The following is a 19,199-nucleotide window of genomic DNA, read 5'->3' on the forward strand; positions in this document are numbered from 1 at the left end:
ACATGGATTGAAAGCTACATGGGATACTTAAGAAAGAGTATTGTCTCAGATCGTGACCCTAAGAGTAGTCATTTATTTCATCAACAATGTTGTTAGTTACATATAGGGGAAAATACCAGAATGTTATACAATTCCACTGTGCAATAGTGCTATAACATCACTTTAACCGCTATTTGATAATATTTTGTACTAATTTTTTTATACAAGGATGTTTAGTGTATCACAAAACAATTGCGGTATTACAAATTTTGTTGCGCTATAGCGATTTAGTGCCACTATAGTTGCTATTTAATAACACAGTTCATCAGTTGTGTTGATATTGGCGTAGATGGAACTTGGAAGCTTGGATGACCACACAACACAAGGCATATCAAATTCTCTAACACTTGGCATGAGGGAAAATACATTCTAAGGCATTAAATTTACATTTTTTTTTGGCATTATTACTTTGGTTCAATGATACCAAATGAAAATGTTACAATAAAATGAAAATTAATTAGACTAAAAACCTTAAATATTGATTTCAAGAAATGTTTTTTAAATGAGTAACATAATGTTATATTAGTTTTAACGATATTGGTATCAATGATTTTGTACTCACACAACTCATAACATTTATATTCTCTATGATTAGGTGGATAACCTACGAATACACATGTAACTTATTTCAAGAGGTTGGGGGAATTAGAGAATAGCACATACATACGAAAACTCGAAGATGAGAATAGGAAGGATTTCTTTGGCAGAGTATCTTAGTGGGTGAGTGGAGTGCGAGCTTTTTGTTGGTTGGTAAGGATGTTATGTAAATATATTGCAAGGTATGGTGCCAAAAGGATGGCGTGATAGAGGCATGAGCTAGAAGGGTGCGGATGATGTTATTTATAGTATTAATTTTTCTTTTGGCTGTTCTATTTTGAGGAGGAAGTGGGAACATGGAAATCTGGAAGAAATGTCATTGAGTTCACAATTTTTTTAGAAAGAGCATTGTCATATTTTTACATTATCACATTGAAAACATTTAATTTCTTGATCAAATTAGGTTTTAATGTGAGCATGAAATTGAAGAAACATAGAATTAACTTGAAAACATTTAATTTCTCGTTAAAATTAGGTTTTTAATTCAATGGATACTACAAAAAAGAAAGTGTGAAATTTTTACATAATCAATAACAAATAAAAAAAGGCAAATGCTAAACAGTGTCCCGACACTGTTTAAGGAGGAATAAATTCTGATGGGTCCCTCATGTTTTACATAGATGTAAGGAAAACTAGTTTAAGTAATTAAAAAAAGAAAAAGTAAGAAAGAGAAATTTAAATGCTCAACCGTATACACTACACGCGCTAAGTCTCTACACATTCCTCTTTCTTCACATATTTGTACTGTACCACTTTTATAGAAAGTGTTATGAAGGTGTATTTTGTTTCTTTTCTCATATACTGTACTCTTTTCTTTCTCATGCTTAACTTTTCCCGCAGCAACTCATATCTATAAGTTACTAATATTCAAGCTTAAATTTTCTTCTTTTTTCCCATTAGTGATTTTTTTTTTCTTTCTGATGCATACTTGGTTATTGTTAGATGGAAGTTCTTATTAGATAAGCTTAATTAAACTGTTATTTTTTTTTTTTGATAGAAGCTTAAACTGTTATTTTATTCAAGCTTAATTTTTTTTGTTCCGTGTGAATATATTTTGGAGGTTATTGTTAGATAGAAGTTCTTATTAGATAAGCTTAAACTGTTTTATTTATTCAAGCTTAATTTTTTTTTGTTCTGTGTGAATTTTTTTTTGTTTCGTGTGAATATATTTTGGAGGTTATTGTTAGATGAAAGTTCTTATTAGATAAGCTTAATTTTTTTTTTCCGCCTTGTGTTTGTGAATATTTTTTATGTTTGGAATGCATACTAGGTAGAGCTGTCAAAATGGGCTAGCCCGAATGGGCCAGCCCGCCAAGCCCGATTTTTTTTCCGGGCTCGGGCCTTGAAAATCCTAGCCCGAATTATTTCCGGGCTTTTTAGCCCGGCCCGACAAAGCCGATTAAAATATGGGCTAGCCCGAATGGGCCGCAAGCGGCCCGCAAGCCCGAAAAAATTAAAATTAAAAATAAAATATAAATATAAATATAAATAATTTATTTCGGATGATTTGAAATTAGTTTGTAATATAAATTATAAAATACCGTCCGCTACTTAAGTAGCAGGAGTAAAAATAGGGCACCCAAGAAACTCGTAGGTAGCGAAAGAGTAAAAATAGGACGCGCGAGAAACTCGTACGTAGGGGATGAATAAAAATAGGGCGCGCGAGAAACTCGTACGTAGCGGATGAGTAAAAATAGGGCACGCGAGAAAGTCGTAGGTAGCGGATGAGTAAAAATATGACGCGCGAGAAACTCGTAAGTAGCGGATGCGTAAAAATAGGGCGCGAGAAACTCGTAGGTAGTGGATGAGTAAAAATAGGGCGCGCGAGAAACTCGTACATAGTGGATGAATAAAAATAGGGCGCGCGAGAAATTCGTAGTAGCGGATGAGTAAAAATAGGGTGCGCAAGAAAGTCCTAGGTAGCAGATGAGTAAAAATATGACGCGCGAGAAACTCGTAAGTAGCGGATGCGTAAAAATAGGGCGCAAGAAACTCGTAGGTAGTGGATGAGTAAAAATAGGGCGCGCGAGAAACTCGTAGATAGGAGATGAGTAAAAATACGGCGCGCGCGAATTATATAATATTTATAGTGGATGAGTAAAAAATAGGACGCGCGAGAATTACTAATGCTATTTATATAGTTGAGTTTGAGCACTAAAAGTAAAATAAAAAAAGATAAACCGGGCCGCCCGAAAAGCCCGACTACCCGTACCGGGCCGGGCTTGGACACTAATTTTGGTAGCCCGTTTTTTTATCCGGGCTTTCTAACCCGGCCCGACGAAGCCCGAAGCCCGACCGGCCCGGCCCGAAATTGGCCGGACCGCCCGTTTTGACAGCTCTAATACTAGGTTGTCCTACTAATAATTCAAGATAATTTTTTCCACAAGGAAAATGAATGGCCGCGCGTGTCTACTACTCACATAATTGAAAGTGTAATCTACAGTGTGAAAGTACTACTATCTATGCTATAATAATTGACATACTGAAATTTAAATTTACTGCTACCAAGGTATAATAATGGGACCCACTGAAATTTATTCTTTCTTAAACAGTGCCCTAGCAGCACCCATAAAAAAAATATTTTTTACATCTTCCAATGAAACTTATTTCAAGGAAAACACAAAAAGTCATACTTCAAATTATCACATTTTACTTTTTTTAATAAGTTACATGTCTTTTATTTTTGTTATATTATGGGACGGAGGGAGTACATTAATTATTGAGTGAATTTAAAAAGATGAAATGTCTTTTATAAAAAGAATCGAAATACTAATTAAAAAACTATTTAATGTTGAGAGATATACTCCTTCCGGTCTCAAATGAAATATAAGTAACAAAACAAAAAAAATTAAAAGTCTGAAATATAAGTAAAAGTCTACTTCAATCATTATGTTTTATGTCATTATTCTAATTTTACCCTTAAATTAAATATTAATTCAACCAATAAATGCAATGTTCTACACTTTTCAAGAAAGCTATAATTGAAAATAAAATATTTTTTCTCTATAATCAATGCACTTAACTTACTGTACTTTGTTAAAGGGTGTGTTTTTTTTTTTTTTAACTTTTGTTTATATACTAGTATAAGACTAGAGAGGGAGTAGTCTCTATCTAAAGTTTTTATCGGAAACAGAGCAACTTTTAATCTTCTCCCCCAACATATCACTTTTCAAAACGTTTAGTTAGTGTCTTAAATAAAGGTTGTATTGTTTATCGTGTTAATTAATAATTCTGTTTTTCCAATGTTTAATTTATTGGAAATATGTTTCACTTTCAAAACTCTTAGTCTTCACTTATTGGTATATTATACACTACTCCATGAGTCAAATTACCATAGTGTTTGATTTGCACGATGTCAATGAATTCTTTTCCAGTAAAGGAATTGGAAGGAGAGAGTCCAAATTGGCTCGAACTTCCTACAGATATCACAACAAACATTCTTCAAAGGCTTAACTCCATTGACATTCTCACAAGTGCATGTCAAGTATCTCCTTTATGGTGGAACATTTCTAAAGATCCTCTCATGTGGCGTACCGTTGACATGACACGCTGGTCACGCTTCATTCCGTATAAGAATTTGGTAAAAATTTGTCGCATTGCAGTTGATCGAAGTTGTGGTCAGTTAGAAAATATTTATATTCAGAATTTTGGAACTGATGATCTCCTTGCATACATTGCTGATTGGTATTTACAATTACTTAGCTTTTGAATTTCTTTTTTTTTTTTGCTTTCAAGTGTTACTTTTTTTAAGATGTCTTGTTGCTTAGTGATTGGTAAGTTTCTTATTTCTATTTCGAAGCATTCATTATTAATAGAATTTTTACTTAATTGATGTAGTTCTGGTAGTTACTTACGAAGGTTGCAGCTTAAAAATTGTGAAGAAGTCTCTGATAAAGGATTTATCGAATGTGTAATGAAACTTCCTCTATTAGAGGAGCTTAACATTACATACAATGAACAACTCTCCAAAGATTCAATTGAAGTTGTTGCCCGAAGTTGCCCTCTTTTGAAATCACTTGAATATGGCAGGAGTGTTGATGATGAGTACGTAGAAGACTATAATAATGAGGCATATGCTATTGCTGAAACAATGCCTGGATTACATAATCTTAAAATTTCTGGAATTAATTTTATCGATAATGATGGGGTTCGTGCTATTCTTGATGGATGTCCTCTCCTCGAATCTTTCGACCTTTCATATTGTTTTAATTTGTATTTGACTAGAAGTTTACAGATAAGGTGTCTTGAGCAAATTAAGAATGTTAAGCTTCCATTTATTTGTTCTTCAGATGATTGGGACTCTGATAATTGATATATTATCTTCCGTTCTTAGACGATAATCCAATTGGTCAAAAAAATATTTCTTGATATTGGTTGGTAATCTTGTTGAAGACGTCCGATGTCTAGCGAAATTGGTTAAGTTATAAAGTTTATTATTCTTTTTCTTTTTTTGGTTTTTTACCATCAATTGTTTCAATGAGCCACCCAATTGGTTTGAAGGTCAGTTTTGATAACAAGTGGTTTCAGTTTTCTTCCTATTGTAGAGAGATTGAACCGTGATTATTTTTATCAAATTCAGCGATAATTATAGTGGTCAAGAGACTCAATTCAATAAGCTTTCCCAAGGTAGTGATAATTCAATACCAACACTAGTGTTCGTTGCCAATAGAATTTGCCATAATCCCTAGTTTTATGTTGGCTATAAAACCTTATTTTTCTATGCACAAAACTGTCCATATATATAGAAAAATAAAAACCTTAAAATTAGGAACCAATTTTCTCAAGAAATTTGCACGCCTGCATCCGTGCATACTTACTATGCACCGGTTCAAGTTACTTTTGGATTCGGCCACATCCGTCTTGTATCTTTACAAACCCTCCTTCTAACGGTACAAGAAACTCTAGGGCTTCTTCACCTCATGCCATGCATCGGTGCATCTTGAACTGGTGCATGACTGGTGTCATGCACCAGTTCACCAGTTTCACTCTTTCCTGGGTTGCTTGCACTAGTGCATATCTGATATGCACTGATTCGTCTTGAACTTAAACAAAGTTGACTTTTCCTGATTTTAAATTAATCCTCACAATATCAGTTACTATCTTTGAATCAATAATTTAATATGAATATTCAAAGTTTTTTTTTATATATCAAACTCTCAAGCTTATTTTTATTTTTATTTTTGAGATTCATCTTCAACTCTGATGTAGGAGAGTTTATTTAGATTTGTTATTTTTATTATTCTAGATTTGCTATATTTTTTCTAAAAAAAAACAAAAAAAAAAAGATTTGTTATATTTTTTTATTTCCCTTACTATTTAAACCAAACTATTGTAGCCTTGAGGGGCAGTTTTTTATTCAATAAAATATTCGAGTTTTATCTCAATCTTCGGTGGACTCCGAAACCCTATTTTGACAAGTTTGTGCTTGCGGCTTGTTTTATCAATTAGGTTTAGTGTTTTGCTAACCTAGCGCTTCCGTACTGCGTCAGTCGGCATCAGAGCAGGTTTTCCCTGTTCTTTTATGAATTGAACAGCCATGGGAGATCAACCAATAACCACGGTATAGCTCAAGGGTACCGCTGCTTTTACCACGACCGTAACTGCTTTGAATGTACAAATAATGGCGTTAGCAAAGTTGAACAACAACGCCGACAACAACACCAACATCAACAACAGAAATGATAACAACAATGACAACAGAAACGACGACAACAACCACAACAAAAGGGGAGGGGGACCAATTACAGTTATTAGGGTTCGTAATAACAACAACTCTACTACTGATGACTCAAGTTGCGAGGATGAGGAAGTCATGACCGAAGAAGAATCTGATGAGAGAGTGAATTTTGTGCTTCAGCAGATGTTACTAGCATCCAAAGAGGAAGGCCAGCGCAAAAATTTGTTGAAGACTCATTGTTTTGTCAATAACAAAGTATGTGACGTGATAGTAGATAATGGGAGCACGGAGAACTTGGTGTCAAAAAAAATTGGTAGATTATTTCAAGTTGTCCACAGAGCCTCATGAGAAACCATACTCTCTTGGCTGGGTCAGCAATGAATCTCAGGTACGAGTAACGATGTCCTGCAAAGTTGTCATATCCATCGGCAAACATTATAGAGAATAGGTACTTTGTGATGCAATGTCAATGATATTACTTATCGGGGACGTGATAATGTGATTCTATTTACTCGGGGAACCCATAAGATTGCTATGGCACATGTTTTACAATTTAATAAGAAACCGAAAGAAACTGAAGTAGTTGCCAAACAAGATGCTTCGGTTAAAGTTGACGAATCCAAAGGTGAGAATAAAGAGATCGATGAACAGGATAATTCAGAGAAAGGTGATGCAAATGAAGGTGGAGAAGAAAAGTTGAATATAGAATCAAAGGTTCAAACGGGGGTGAAGTCTAAAACGGTAGAAACTACATTTATTGAGGAAGGAGTGTTCAATCTAGAATTGGAAGGTAGTTTCAACGTGAACAACAATGACATGGACTGCGACATTCAAACAGAGGCGACACCAGAAATTGGTGAAGAAACAAAGGAGATAGAAGTGTGTGTAACAAATTTATTGTCATTAGTAACGCAATATGATATGACTTGAAGGACAACACAAACAGAGGAACATACGAACATAATAGGAGGAAAGCATCGAGGAAAAGAGACTCCAACTAGGATAAAAAAATTAGTCTTGTGCAAGTCTGGCGAACCACATCTAGATGTCGGCCTACATGTGACAACTTTGTCTAAGCCATATGTATTTGTGCGAAATACGTCATCAATCTCACCTCTACCAGAACCTCCAGACAACAAGATGCAGGCAGCGACTTCCATATCAGCAAAACCGTCGCATCACAGTCGTCACATTGAACTCAAGGAATTACATGTAGATTGGGTTTAGTTCAGGTTTTACCATAAATCTTATGATAAAATTCTAATTCTGTGTGCCATCTTTGAGCAATGGGACCTGTTTACACTGATTTTTAGTAAACAACCGCTAGTTTAAATTAGTTACTTGAGAGATCAACTAGTAAATCTCGGGACAATTGTTCATGCATTTCGTTAAGGGAAATTTGGAAGTTTATCTTTACAGGTATCCTTATTTTACAAAAGAACAACATGTTTAATTTCTGAAACATATGTTAAATATAATTAAAGCAAGTTCACTCGAACGAGGGAACTAATGAAAAGCAGAATTTGTAAATGCTTTAAGAAAATAAAGACTTATGAAAAGTAAATTTGCATTTAGAATGTAAAAGTTACAAAGAAATTGAAAAGGTTCACCGATTCATACATCTTTCTCGAGTAACTCGTTTCTCGCCTTAACATGGATACTTTGAGTGTTTGAGATTTTGTGTAAATGAATTGTGACCACTATTTCGACTATACATACTTCTATTTATAGAAAACTAAGTAACGTCTACCTTAACGTTAAACTCCTAAACTTCAGCCACGTGTCCTTTTGCATTTGAAATGAACCAAGGCCTTTAAACCGTTGTAACCGTCGAAGTCGAATCACACTTTGAATGATGAAAAATACTCTAAGTCCATAATCCTTGACTACTTCGATTCATTGGCTTCCATCGAAACACCCTTTAATCTCGAGCTATGAAGTTTCTCATTAGAATTCTCTTGTTCTTACAGACATTACCCTTAACCTTCATTCAAACGATAAGAGAAATAATAATCTCTCTTGTTCTTGAAGACATTAAAGACTAAGGATACTTAAAGCCATTTTAACAAGTTTCTATAGCCATAAATGTCTTTGGAACTGAAGATTATAACATATTTTACCTTGAGCTAAAATATGGGATAACAAATTGCCCCCAAAAATGCCTATTTCGATTTGAATGACTCGAATGAAATAAGAGATTGGCATTTTTCAAAGTGCCTCTTTCCAAACTAAATTCCCCACTTCAAAGGTTTTTGATTTAACCTTCTTATTATAGGCCTTTGCTACTCTTTCTTTTTGTCTACTTAAAGTATCAAGTGCTCTTAGCCTTTCTTCGTCTAAATCAACCAATTCATCAAACATCATACTCCAATAGTGATCAGTTGGTATCTCCATTTGCCTTTGAATTCTGATAGATTGCAAATAAATTTCTACTGGTAACACAGCATCATGACCATATGTTAATCGAAATGGAGTAGAATTTGTTGATTCTTTAGGGGAATTTCTACATGCCCACAAGACCTGATTTAAAGTCTTGTTCCAATTTCTTGGCTTTTGAGCAATATGTTTTCTAATTAATCCAATAATAATTTTATTGGCAGCTTCTACTTGACCATTTGCTTGTGCATAATAAGGTGTCGAAGTCAAAAGTTTAAACCCTGTTTGCCTGGCGAATTCTTGCATCTTTCGACCAGTAAACACTGAACCTTGATCAGTTGTGATGGTTTCAGGGATTCCAAACCTATAAATAATGTGGTTTTGGATAAAACTTATAACTTCTTCTTGATCAACATTGGGCAGGGGTATAGCTTCGATCCATTTGGTAAAATAATCAACACCAACTATTATGTATTTTTGATTTTTTGATGATGCTGGTTTTATTTCACCAATTAAATCCAATGCCCAACCTCTAAATGGCCAAGGTTTTATTATCGAATGTAATTCACTTGCAGGTACATGTTGGATTCCTGCATGTTTTTGACATTCTTGACAACCTTTAGCAAAATCTATGCAATCTTTTAACATAGATGGCCAGTACATGCCTTGTCGAACTAAAAACCATTTCATCTTATGGCCTGATTGGTGAGAACCACAAGCCCCACTATGAACATCAGATATTGCTATGTAGGCCTCATTCTCACTAAGGCATTTCAACAGTACTCCTTCGAGGGTCTTTTTAAACAATTCATTACCAATGATCACATAATTTGATGCCCTATATTTGATCTTTCGAGGAGCACTCCCGATTGGATTTTCCAAATATTCTACAATTGGTTTTCTCCAATCACCATCTATTAAATTGTCAATGACCAAAATTTGGAATTCATCATAATTCATTTCTTTATCAGAATTATTTATGTCATTTGGTGACATCTCTGCCCCCTCAAGTTTTGGCATTGACAATTCCAATTGCATTGGCTCATTAGAAATCAATTTTTCTTTGATTTCTATTAATTGTTCTAGCTTTTCTTTGGACACTTTATATCCTGAAGCAATCTGGGCTAAGTCATTTGCTTCTTGATTTTCTATTCGAGGAACATGTTCTATGTCAATCGAATCAAAACGTTTTAGTAACGCATTTGCTATGACAAAATAACGAATCAAATGCTCTTTGATACATTTGTACTCTTTTGTCAATTGCTTCAACACTAATTCTGAATCACCTTTTATTTTAATGTCTTTTGCCCCCAGGTTCAACAATATTTCTAATCCTGCTATCAAAGCCTCATATTCAGCTTCATTGTTCGAACAAATACCATTAATCCTGTATTTGAACTTAGTAGGAATTTTTTGTGGGGAAATTATCAAAATACCTATTCCAGTACCATGTTGATGTCTAGACCCATCAAAATACAAAGTCCATGGTTCTAGAGCAATGTAATTTTGAGGTGATTCGATTGCTGAATGATCAACAATAAAGTCAGCCACTATTTGGCCTTTAATTGCTTTCAAAGGCTTGTATGAAAGTGAATATTCAGAAAGAGCTAAGGCCCATCTCCCAATTCGACTATGTAAAATTGGTTTTAGCAACATATGTTTAATAACATCATAATGAGAATAAACATAAACATCAATAGGCTTTATATAATGCTTCAATTTCATACAAGAAAAGTACAAACAAAGACAAAGCTTTTCAATACTACTATATCTAGTTTCAACATCATTAAGGACTCTACTTAGATAATAAATGGCCTTTTCTTCGCCATTTTCGTCCTCTTGGGCTAACATACTACCTAATGTGGTATCAGATGCTGAAATATACAACTTCATAAACTTATTTCTAATTGGTGGCATCAGAGTTGGAGGATTAGACAAGTATCTTTTGATTGCATCGAATGCTTCTTGCTGATCCTGCCCCCAAGTAAAAACATCCTCTTTCTTGAGTCGAAGCAATGGTGAAAAAGCTTGAGCTTTACCACTTAGATTCGAAATGAATCTTCTCAGAAAGTTGATTTTTCCCAACAAGGATTGAAGTTGCTTTTTGTTTGTTGGAGGGTTAGTCTCCAAAATCGCTTTTGTCTTGTTTTGGTTTATCTCAATGCCTTTTTTATGCACCACAAACCCAAGGAAATCTCCTGCATGTACACAAAAAGCACATTTTAATGGATTCATTTTCAATCCATATTTTCTCATTCTTTCGAATGACTTTTTCAAGCAAACCAAATGATCATTTTGTGATGATGATTTAACAATAATATCATCAATATATACTTGCATAAAAGTATCTATAAAATCATGGAAAATTGAGTTCATTGCTCTTTGGTATGTGGCTCCAGCATTTTTCAATCCAAACGGCATTACGACCCATTCATAGGTACCCAAAGCCCCTGGGCATCGAAAAGCTGTTTTTGCCACATCTTCCTCGGCGATAAAAATTTGGTTATATCCAGAATACCCATCTAACATGCTAAGATATTCGAAACCTGCTGCTGAATCTATTAACATTTCTGCTACAGGCATCGAATATTCATCTTTAGGGGTAGCATTATTTAAGTCCCTAAAATCTATACATATTCTAAGAGAACCATTTTTCTTAATGACAGGAACTATATTTGCTAACCATTCGACATACCTGGCAGTCCGGATGAACTTGCTTCTCAGCAGCCTTTCAATTTCCTCCTTGATCTTAGATAGGATTTCTGGTGCGAATCTTCTTGGTGATTGTTTAACTGGTTTCTTGTCTGGTCGAATGGGTAATCTATGTTCGACCAAATTTCTGTCTAAACCTGGCATTTCATTGTAATCCCAAGCAAAACAATCTTTGAACTCTTTAAGGAGTTCGACCAGTTTATCACGCAAGTCCTTTGGGATATTGGCACTTATGTACGTTGGCCTTTTGATAGAGCCATCTCCAATATCTATTTCTTCCAAAGGATCTTGGGCCTGCATCTTTTGACTGGAACTGGAAGGATCTTTCTCAAATCCTAATGGTTCTTCATCATAGATGCAGTCCATTTTTTGAGTCATTGGCAATAATTTGCCATTTTCACAGTTGTTGGCTTCGACAGCCATATTTTCCTGCAGCATTGTGGCTTCTAAAGCCATCTTTATCTTGTTTTCGGCCATATAAGCCGAAATCTTGGCCCAAGCATTGGGCTTAGTCATCGTAGTATTCTTCAAGGTCCCACCCAGTTGGGCGGACTTTGCCTTCATCCACATGTGGACCTTCATCTATCTCCTCTCTCTCCCAAATGAATCCATGAGTTGGATCCAATTTGACAGAATGGTAGACATTATCAGCAGGGGCATAGGCATATCCCTGTTCAGTGCATGGCGATATGTTCGCCAATTTCTTATCAAATGAATGCTTGGTTATGTGGTGTGTTTCAGCCCTAAAATAACTTTGATCGGCTTCGATGTTTTCTACCACACCATCATCTCTCCAAATACTCACTCTCTGATGGAGAGTCGAAGGCACTGCTCCAACACCATGTATCCACTCCCTTCCTAGAAGCAGATTATAATTGGCCTTCGATGCTACAACCAAAAACAAAGTTGGCCTAACAGTGCTGCCAACTGCCACATCGACTTGAATTGCCCCCAGCGAGAAACCAGTCTCACCTTCGTAATTCGAAAGAACGATGTTGTGAGGGTGCAAGTCAGTAGAAAATTTACCAATCTTGGTAATCATGAATTCTGGCATCAGGTTTACTGCTGCTCCTCCATCAATCAACACTTTGTTGACCCCCACGTTATTTACTTTGGCCTGAATAAAGAGGGGTTTCAAATGATTCTTCATTCCCTCAGTTGGCCTCTCAAAATTGGCCATCTGTTCCTCTAAACAGCCATTATTCATTACATAATAACACATTGGCTTATGTAAAGCCAATTCAGACTCATCGAATTCATCCTCCCCTTCAGTCACTTCTGACCACACATCGTATTCAGCAGGAAGGATCGAAACCACGTTCACCAGCACATCGAACTCGGGATCTGAATCGAGGAGATCCTCATCTTCCATGTTCTCTCCTCCAAACTCATTCTCAACCTTTTGATCATCCTCTGGTTGAATCAATCTTTCTTTCAGAGGCCTTCTGGTCACTTCGACAACCTGTTTTCCTTTGTTGTCTTCAGTCTTTTGAGCCTCTTGAAGGGAGAGTCTTTGTTGGCGCTGATGCCTACGCCATTGTGTGCGGGTCATGGGATTCTTTCCCTTGTAATTGTTTCTGTAAGCATACTTCTTCGAATCAACAGAATGACTCGAACTTCCTTTGTCAACAGAATTTCTGACAAAGTTTGATGCATGACCATGAACCCATTTGTTCATTGGTGAGTTGTTGGATGGCACAAAAGTATTTGGATTGCCCAACCTTTGATGTATTGGTTTAGCATGCGCCATGTTCTGTCTTTTCATTGGCCTTGACCTTGGCCAATTCTCTTTGTTTCTTCTGAATGGTATGAACTTGTTAAGGCTCTCAGTAGCCTTTTTGTCGAATACGGCACTGCACCTTGGACAAAGCATAACTTCAGACTTGTTAAGCTTACACCTTTGCAGAAAATCAACCAGTTCCTCTTCAGCCCCAGGATACACTACTTTCATCTTCTCGTAGTATTCATTCTCTGGAATAGAAACTAATTGAGTGCCTCCTGATAAGTCCATGGCATCGATCATCAAGCATTCGACCGGTTCCACATAGGAAGCATCCGATATTTGTAGTGGATCTTCGTCAATTTTCATCTTTTGTCCGGATTTCTCTCCAAACTTCAACCTTCCATCTTTCAAAGCCCTTTGAACCAGATCCCTGAAAAGAACACATTGTGAGGTTTTATGACCCAAAAAATTATGAAATTTGCAGAAACCTCTTTTCTTTTGTTGTTCAAGGGGAGGCACTTTCAATCCCTTTGGAACAACAATTTGGCCATCAGTAACCAACAAATCAAATATTTCATCACATTTAGTTATATCAAACGAATAAGTCTTAGCAACAAATTTATCATTCTTGGTTTCGACAGGATTTTTTCCATTCGAAGGTTTTAGTAATTTGCAGACATAGGGAGGGCCAGGTTTTAATTCGGCCACATTAATTTCATTATCCTCTATGTCTCCATAGTTTATTACATATTCCTCATCATCATCATCTATAGTTTCGACATAAGCAATCTTTTCTCTCTTCTGAAACTTCGATGATCTAGCCTTCTCAGCCTTAAGGCGTTCGACCTGTCTTACCCTATCCGCTAATTGTGCCATGTCTCTTAGATGTTGTGTATCTAATTTCTTTCGAATTGAATAATCTAGGCCTCCAGCAGCCATTTCAACTAACTCATGTTCAGGCACTTGAGTAAAACATCTGGCCTTAAGTAGCCTAAATCGATTCAAATAATCATCTATGGACTCTGGTGTCTTTCTCCTCACACTGGCCAATTCCTTCAAACTAATCTTAGATTGGCCCATATAAAACTGTTCATGGAAAGCCCTTTCCAATTGAGTCCAATGCTGAATCGAACGGGGGGGAAGAGTTGTGAACCAAGTGAAAGCATTTTTTGTAAGGGAATTTGGGAAATATTTCAACCTTAAATTTTCATTATCTGCCAAATTTCCTGCTTCGGCAAAAAATCTTGCCACATGTTCCACTGTTGACTCAGTTGTGTCCCCAGCAAACTTCGTGAATTTAGGGATTTTCCATCCCCTTGGCAATTCAGTTTGTAATACATATTCAGATAATGGGGAAATAAAGTTCGGCCTATGTAGGCCAACATTGAAACCGTTTTGAGTTAAGATAGTTTCGACTAAATTTGCCAAGTTATCTTGTTGCGCAAAATTATTTCTTTGCACATTTCGAATCACTTCGTCAGCATTCTGATTTCGATTAACCAAAATTACTTCAGGCTCTGGCACATGGTGCACCACTGGAGCCGGCGGTTCCTCTTGTACCACTTGTGGTACTTGATTGTTTGGAACTTCATTGTTCACATGAAACCCTTGGTTCTGAACCTGTGTTTGGTTTCGAATGGGCTGAAGGTTTTGGTTAGGCATTGCAGGAGTACCAAAGAAATCTGCAATCCGCCCCATCTGATGGGCTAGCAACTGATAATTATTATTTGTATTGTTGATTAAGGGGTTCAAAATAGTCCCCAATTGTGAAGTCAGAGTATTAACCATTTCATGATTACTCTCGTCCATTTGTTGTCGAAAGGACATCATAGTTACATTGGTTAAATTTTGTAAGGCAATATCTCTGGTCCTATTTCCCACAACAGAGGCTGCTGGGGAAGGCATGGTACTCCTGTCAGGATTTGGATTAGAATTATGTAAGCCTGCCATCAAAGAGTCTGGCATTCCTAATCCTGATTGGTTCAACAAAAACGATCGAATGGGGCTCCTTACATCTTCAGCACCAAGCTGACTGCCCCCTATACCATGTGATACTAACGAAGATATCGACCCAGATACAGTCGAACTCGTTGAGGGCATTGTTACCCCTATATTCCCAAAACTGACTGCAGGAACGCTCGAAGCAGATGTTCCAGAGCCTTGGGCCATGACAGTAGCGTTACTAATTGACGCTTGTGTTGGCTGTCCTTCAGGATTTGGGACATTGTTGTTATTGTTTTGATTATTATTTGGTGGTCTAACCATTTTTGATTTAGATTTAACACTAGTTAAATTTGGTAAAGATTTACCACTTCTCAAATGCATACAAAATCAAAACACAAACTATAAACACTAACTGTCTTAGTGTTTGTAAAAGGATTTTTAGAAAATAAACTTCTTTCAAGAATATAAATTGCACAAAACAACCGGTCCCACTGGGCGTGCCAATTTGTTTACACTGATTTTTGGTAAATAACCGCTAGTTTAAATTAGTTACTTGAGAGATCAACTAGTAAATCTCGGGACAATTGTTCATGCATTTCGTTAAGGGAAATTTGGAAATTTATCTTTACAGGTATCCTTATTTTACAAAAGAACAACATGTTTAATTTCTGAAACATATGTTAAATATAATTAAAGCAAGTTCACTCGAACGAGGGAACTAATGAAAAGCAGAATTTGTAAATGCTTTAAGAAAATAAAGACTTATGAAAAGTAAATTTGCATTTAGAATGTAAAAGTTACAAAGAAATTGAAAAGGTTCACCGATTCATACATCTTTCTCGAGTAACTCGTTTCTCGCCTTAACATGGATACTTTGAGTGTTTGAGATTTTGTGTAAATGAATTGTGACCACTATTTCGACTATACATACTTCTATTTATAGAAAACTAAGTAACGTCTACCTTAACGTTAAACTCCTAAACTTCAGCCACGTGTCCTTTTGCATTTGAAATGAACCAAGGCCTTTAAACCGTTGTAACCGTCGAAGTCGAATCACACTTTGAATGATGAAAAATACTCTAAGTCCATAATCCTTGACTACTTCGATTCATTGGCTTCCATCGAAACACCCTTTAATCTCGAGCTATGAAGTTTCTCATTAGAATCCTCTTGTTCTTACAGACATTACCCTTAACCTTCATTCAAACGATAAGAGAAATAATAATCTCTCTTGTTCTTGAAAACATTAAAGACTAAGGATACTTAAAGCCATTTTAACAAGTTTCTATAGCCATAAATGTCTTTGGAACTGAAGATTATAACATATTTTACCTTGAGCTAAAATATGGGATAACAGGACCCCAGTGGTCATTTGGATGTGTTGACATGAAACAGGTCCTCTCACTTCACTCAATGGGATCCAGGAGGGTGTCTCTTATTCATCGGAGGAGTCAACATGCAAAGGAAGCTCTTTTCAAAATGAGAACTCGGAGTCGAGTTCTTTTGAAGTGGTGGAGTCTGATGTAGGAGGGTCTATTTATATTTGTTATTAGATTTGTTATTTTTATTATTCTAGATTTGCTATATTTTTTCTAAAACAAAAAAACAAAAACAAAAAAGATTTGTTATTTTTTTATTTCCCTTACTATTTAAGCCAAACTATCGTAGCCTTGAGAGGCAGTTTTTCATCCAATAAAATATTCGAGTTTTATCTTAATCTTCGGTAGACTTCGAAACCCTATTTTGACAAGTTTGTGCTTGCGGCTTGTTTTATCAATTATGTTTAGCGTTTTGTTGCGTCAAACTCTTTGATCGAGTGATTTCTAACATGGACAATGTGTTGAACATTTGATTTAAGGCTAAAAAACAACTCTAGATGCAAAATTAGTTACTGAAGAAAATTTATACATCTCAAATTAAATTTTACATTTAACATTAATTTTGCCTGCATACAAGTGTTGTAGTTTTTTACGGGTCCTGTATTAAGTTTTATTAGACTGCATTATCTCTTCATTGCAGCATATTTTATCTATAAAAAAGAAAATCAAACGTGTATCACTGTATGTACATTGTGACCTTCCCTTTTCCTCCATTGTTTTTTAACTTGACCTGCCCCTTTCCTGCGTTGCTTTGTTTCACTTGTTATTTTGTTTAATTTTAACTATTGTAAATATTAATTTTATATAAATTATATTATAAATAAAAAATATCTTTTTATATTATTTTACGTTCACAAAATTCAAATTGCTAGAACTTAGAGTCAACTTCAAATATCACAGATTAATAAGTGTACATTTACATTTGGTTTGTTGGTTGAAGACAACGAATATAAATCTAGTTGCAAACTTATATTGTTGGTGGTCTAACCTTTGTTATATCTGGGTATCGACTAATTTTGTATCTTATGATTTTCATCTGATTGACATTTCTGTAAAACTCTTGTAGTCTCTTTCGGTAAATTTTGTGATAAGAAGACTACTCGGTTTCTATTTTACATACGTATGTCATTCATTTTTGTTTGTTAAAAAAATGTACATTAAATTTAAAATAAAATTTCAGCATATAAAAATTAATTTAATAATAATAAAAGATAGTAGTATATTACATTAATAAAAAATTAAAATTAATATCCTAAATATTAATTAAAAAAACATTTAATATTGGGAGAGTTCATGAGATATAGGTAAATTCTCTATTTTTAATTATAAAAAAAATAAAATTCCCGATTTTTAAATCATTTGTCCTACAATATTAATCTTTTTGGAAAATCTCCAACTTCAAACCAATGGATTATCAAGATAAATTGATTTAATCTCCAATTGATTGGTGTTAGAAATAATATAAAAGTAGTTCTATCCTAACAGCTTAAACTTTTGAGATAATCGGTTATTTTATATGGTATCAGAGCCTCTATGACTAAGTGGTCTAAAGTTCGATCCCTGCTCCCCTCACTTTCTAATTAAAAGTGGAATTTAAGCATATGGTATGTGGGCATATGCAATATCCACGCTTCAAGCCCAAGTGAGCTCTTGCGTGTTAAAAATATAAAATCATGATGTAGCTTTATCCTAACAGTTTAAACTTTTGAGATAATCGGTTATTTGACGGTTGATAATGTGAATTGATTAATATTGTAGGACAAATGATTAATATTATATATAAAAAAATCCCAATTTTTAAATCCTACCAAAAAACATTTTTCGGAAATGGAAACAGAGCAACTTTTATTGTTATTGGAAACATAACAACTTTTCGGTTCATGCCCCCTACGTGTTTATTGAGAAGGTACACGCATGATAATAATCTTTTTCCAATGTTTATTGGAAACTGTTTCCCTTTCATAATCGTCGTTTAGTCTTCACTGTTAGATGTCTATAAAAGGTTATAATCCTAATACTTACACAACCATTCGTTTGCAACATTGCATATCTTATCATGGCATCTTCTTCAATTGCTACAAATGAAGCAAAAGCAGAGAACACAAAGGGGCCTAATTGGCTTTAACTTCCAAGAGACATCACAGTTAACATCCTTTTGAGGCTTGATACCATTGAAATTGTCAAAAGTGTGTGCGTAGTTTGTCCTCTGTGGTGGAACATGTTCAAAGATCCTCTCATGTGCCACTCCATTCACATGACCAATCATTTGTCCTACAATATTAATCTTTAAGAAAAGTTGGAGATTTGTCGTTATGCTGTTGAGCGAAGTCGTGGGCATCTGTTAGCCATTGATATTGAAGATTTTGTTACTGATGATCTCCTACAATGCATAGCTCGAAAGTAATTACTGATAACAAAATCATTTTTCTTCCATGCAACTGTTAATATTTTCACTAATTTTGTTTTAATTCAGATTTTACTGCGGAAGTAACCTACGAAGCATGCGGCTTGTATCTTGCCAAAGTATTTCAGAAACAATGTCTAGACTCTGCCGTCTTGATATTCAAGGGAATGCGCTCACTGATGTCGGACTTCTTGCCATTCTTGATAATTGTCCTCTTCTTGAGTATCTTGACATTCGAGAATGCTATGATCTCAGTTTGAGTGAAAGCTTTAGAAAAATATGCATTAAGCAAATTAAGGATTTCCGACTTCCAATTATGTATATTGACACAAGTGATATCATTAATTG

At 35.3% G+C, this 19,199-nt stretch overlaps 3 protein-coding genes across 3 annotated transcripts; 2 read left to right on the plus strand and 1 right to left on the minus strand.

Annotated features, from left to right (window-relative positions):
• The first annotated feature begins 3,994 nt into the window (after positions 1 to 3,994).
• Positions 3,995 to 4,948, plus strand: LOC123893962 (putative F-box/LRR-repeat protein 23). The gene is made up of 2 exons (XM_045943812.1): positions 3,995 to 4,171; positions 4,502 to 4,948. The coding sequence occupies exons 1-2, from the start codon at positions 3,995 to 3,997 to the stop codon at positions 4,946 to 4,948; spliced, it is 624 nt and encodes a 207-aa protein (XP_045799768.1).
• A 1,308-nt stretch (positions 4,949 to 6,256) lies between these two features.
• Positions 6,257 to 7,243, plus strand: LOC123893973 (probable WRKY transcription factor protein 1). Its single transcript, XM_045943824.1, has 2 exons — positions 6,257 to 6,568; positions 6,842 to 7,243. Exons 1-2 carry the CDS (start codon positions 6,257 to 6,259, stop codon positions 7,241 to 7,243), a joined length of 714 nt encoding a protein of 237 aa, XP_045799780.1.
• A 4,666-nt stretch (positions 7,244 to 11,909) lies between these two features.
• On the minus strand, positions 11,910 to 14,933 carry LOC123893978. Its single transcript, XM_045943837.1, has 2 exons — positions 14,099 to 14,933; positions 11,910 to 14,020 (listed from the first exon to the last, which is right to left on the minus strand). Exons 1-2 carry the CDS (start codon positions 14,931 to 14,933, stop codon positions 11,910 to 11,912), a joined length of 2,946 nt encoding a protein of 981 aa, XP_045799793.1.
• Between the last annotated feature and the right edge of the window lie 4,266 nt (positions 14,934 to 19,199).

Source organism: Trifolium pratense, linkage group LG1 (assembly GCF_020283565.1).
Source record: "Trifolium pratense cultivar HEN17-A07 linkage group LG1, ARS_RC_1.1, whole genome shotgun sequence".
In the NCBI taxonomy this organism is placed as follows: Eukaryota; Viridiplantae; Streptophyta; class Magnoliopsida; order Fabales; family Fabaceae; genus Trifolium; species Trifolium pratense.

What these genes read in the sequence shown, in the direction of transcription:
- LOC123893962 (XM_045943812.1), top strand. Translation starts at nt 3,995, where the DNA reads ATGAATTCTTTTCCAGTAAAGGAATTGGAAGGAGAGAGTCCAAATTGG. An exon ending in ATCCTCTCATGTGGCGTACC is followed by an intron (nt 4,172 to 4,501) that starts GTTGACATGACA and finishes CGAAGGTTGCAG; the next exon opens with CTTAAAAATTGTGAAGAAGT.
- LOC123893973 (XM_045943824.1), top strand. Translation starts at nt 6,257, where the DNA reads ATGGCGTTAGCAAAGTTGAACAACAACGCCGACAACAACACCAACATC. An exon ending in ATTGTTTTGTCAATAACAAA is followed by an intron (nt 6,569 to 6,841) that starts GTATGTGACGTG and finishes GGAACCCATAAG; the next exon opens with ATTGCTATGGCACATGTTTT.
- LOC123893978 (XM_045943837.1), bottom strand. Translation starts at nt 14,933, where the DNA reads ATGGACGAGAGTAATCATGAAATGGTTAATACTCTGACTTCACAATTG. An exon ending in TAGGCTACTTAAGGCCAGAT is followed by an intron (nt 14,021 to 14,098) that starts GTTTTACTCAAG and finishes GAAAGAAATTAG; the next exon opens with ATACACAACATCTAAGAGAC.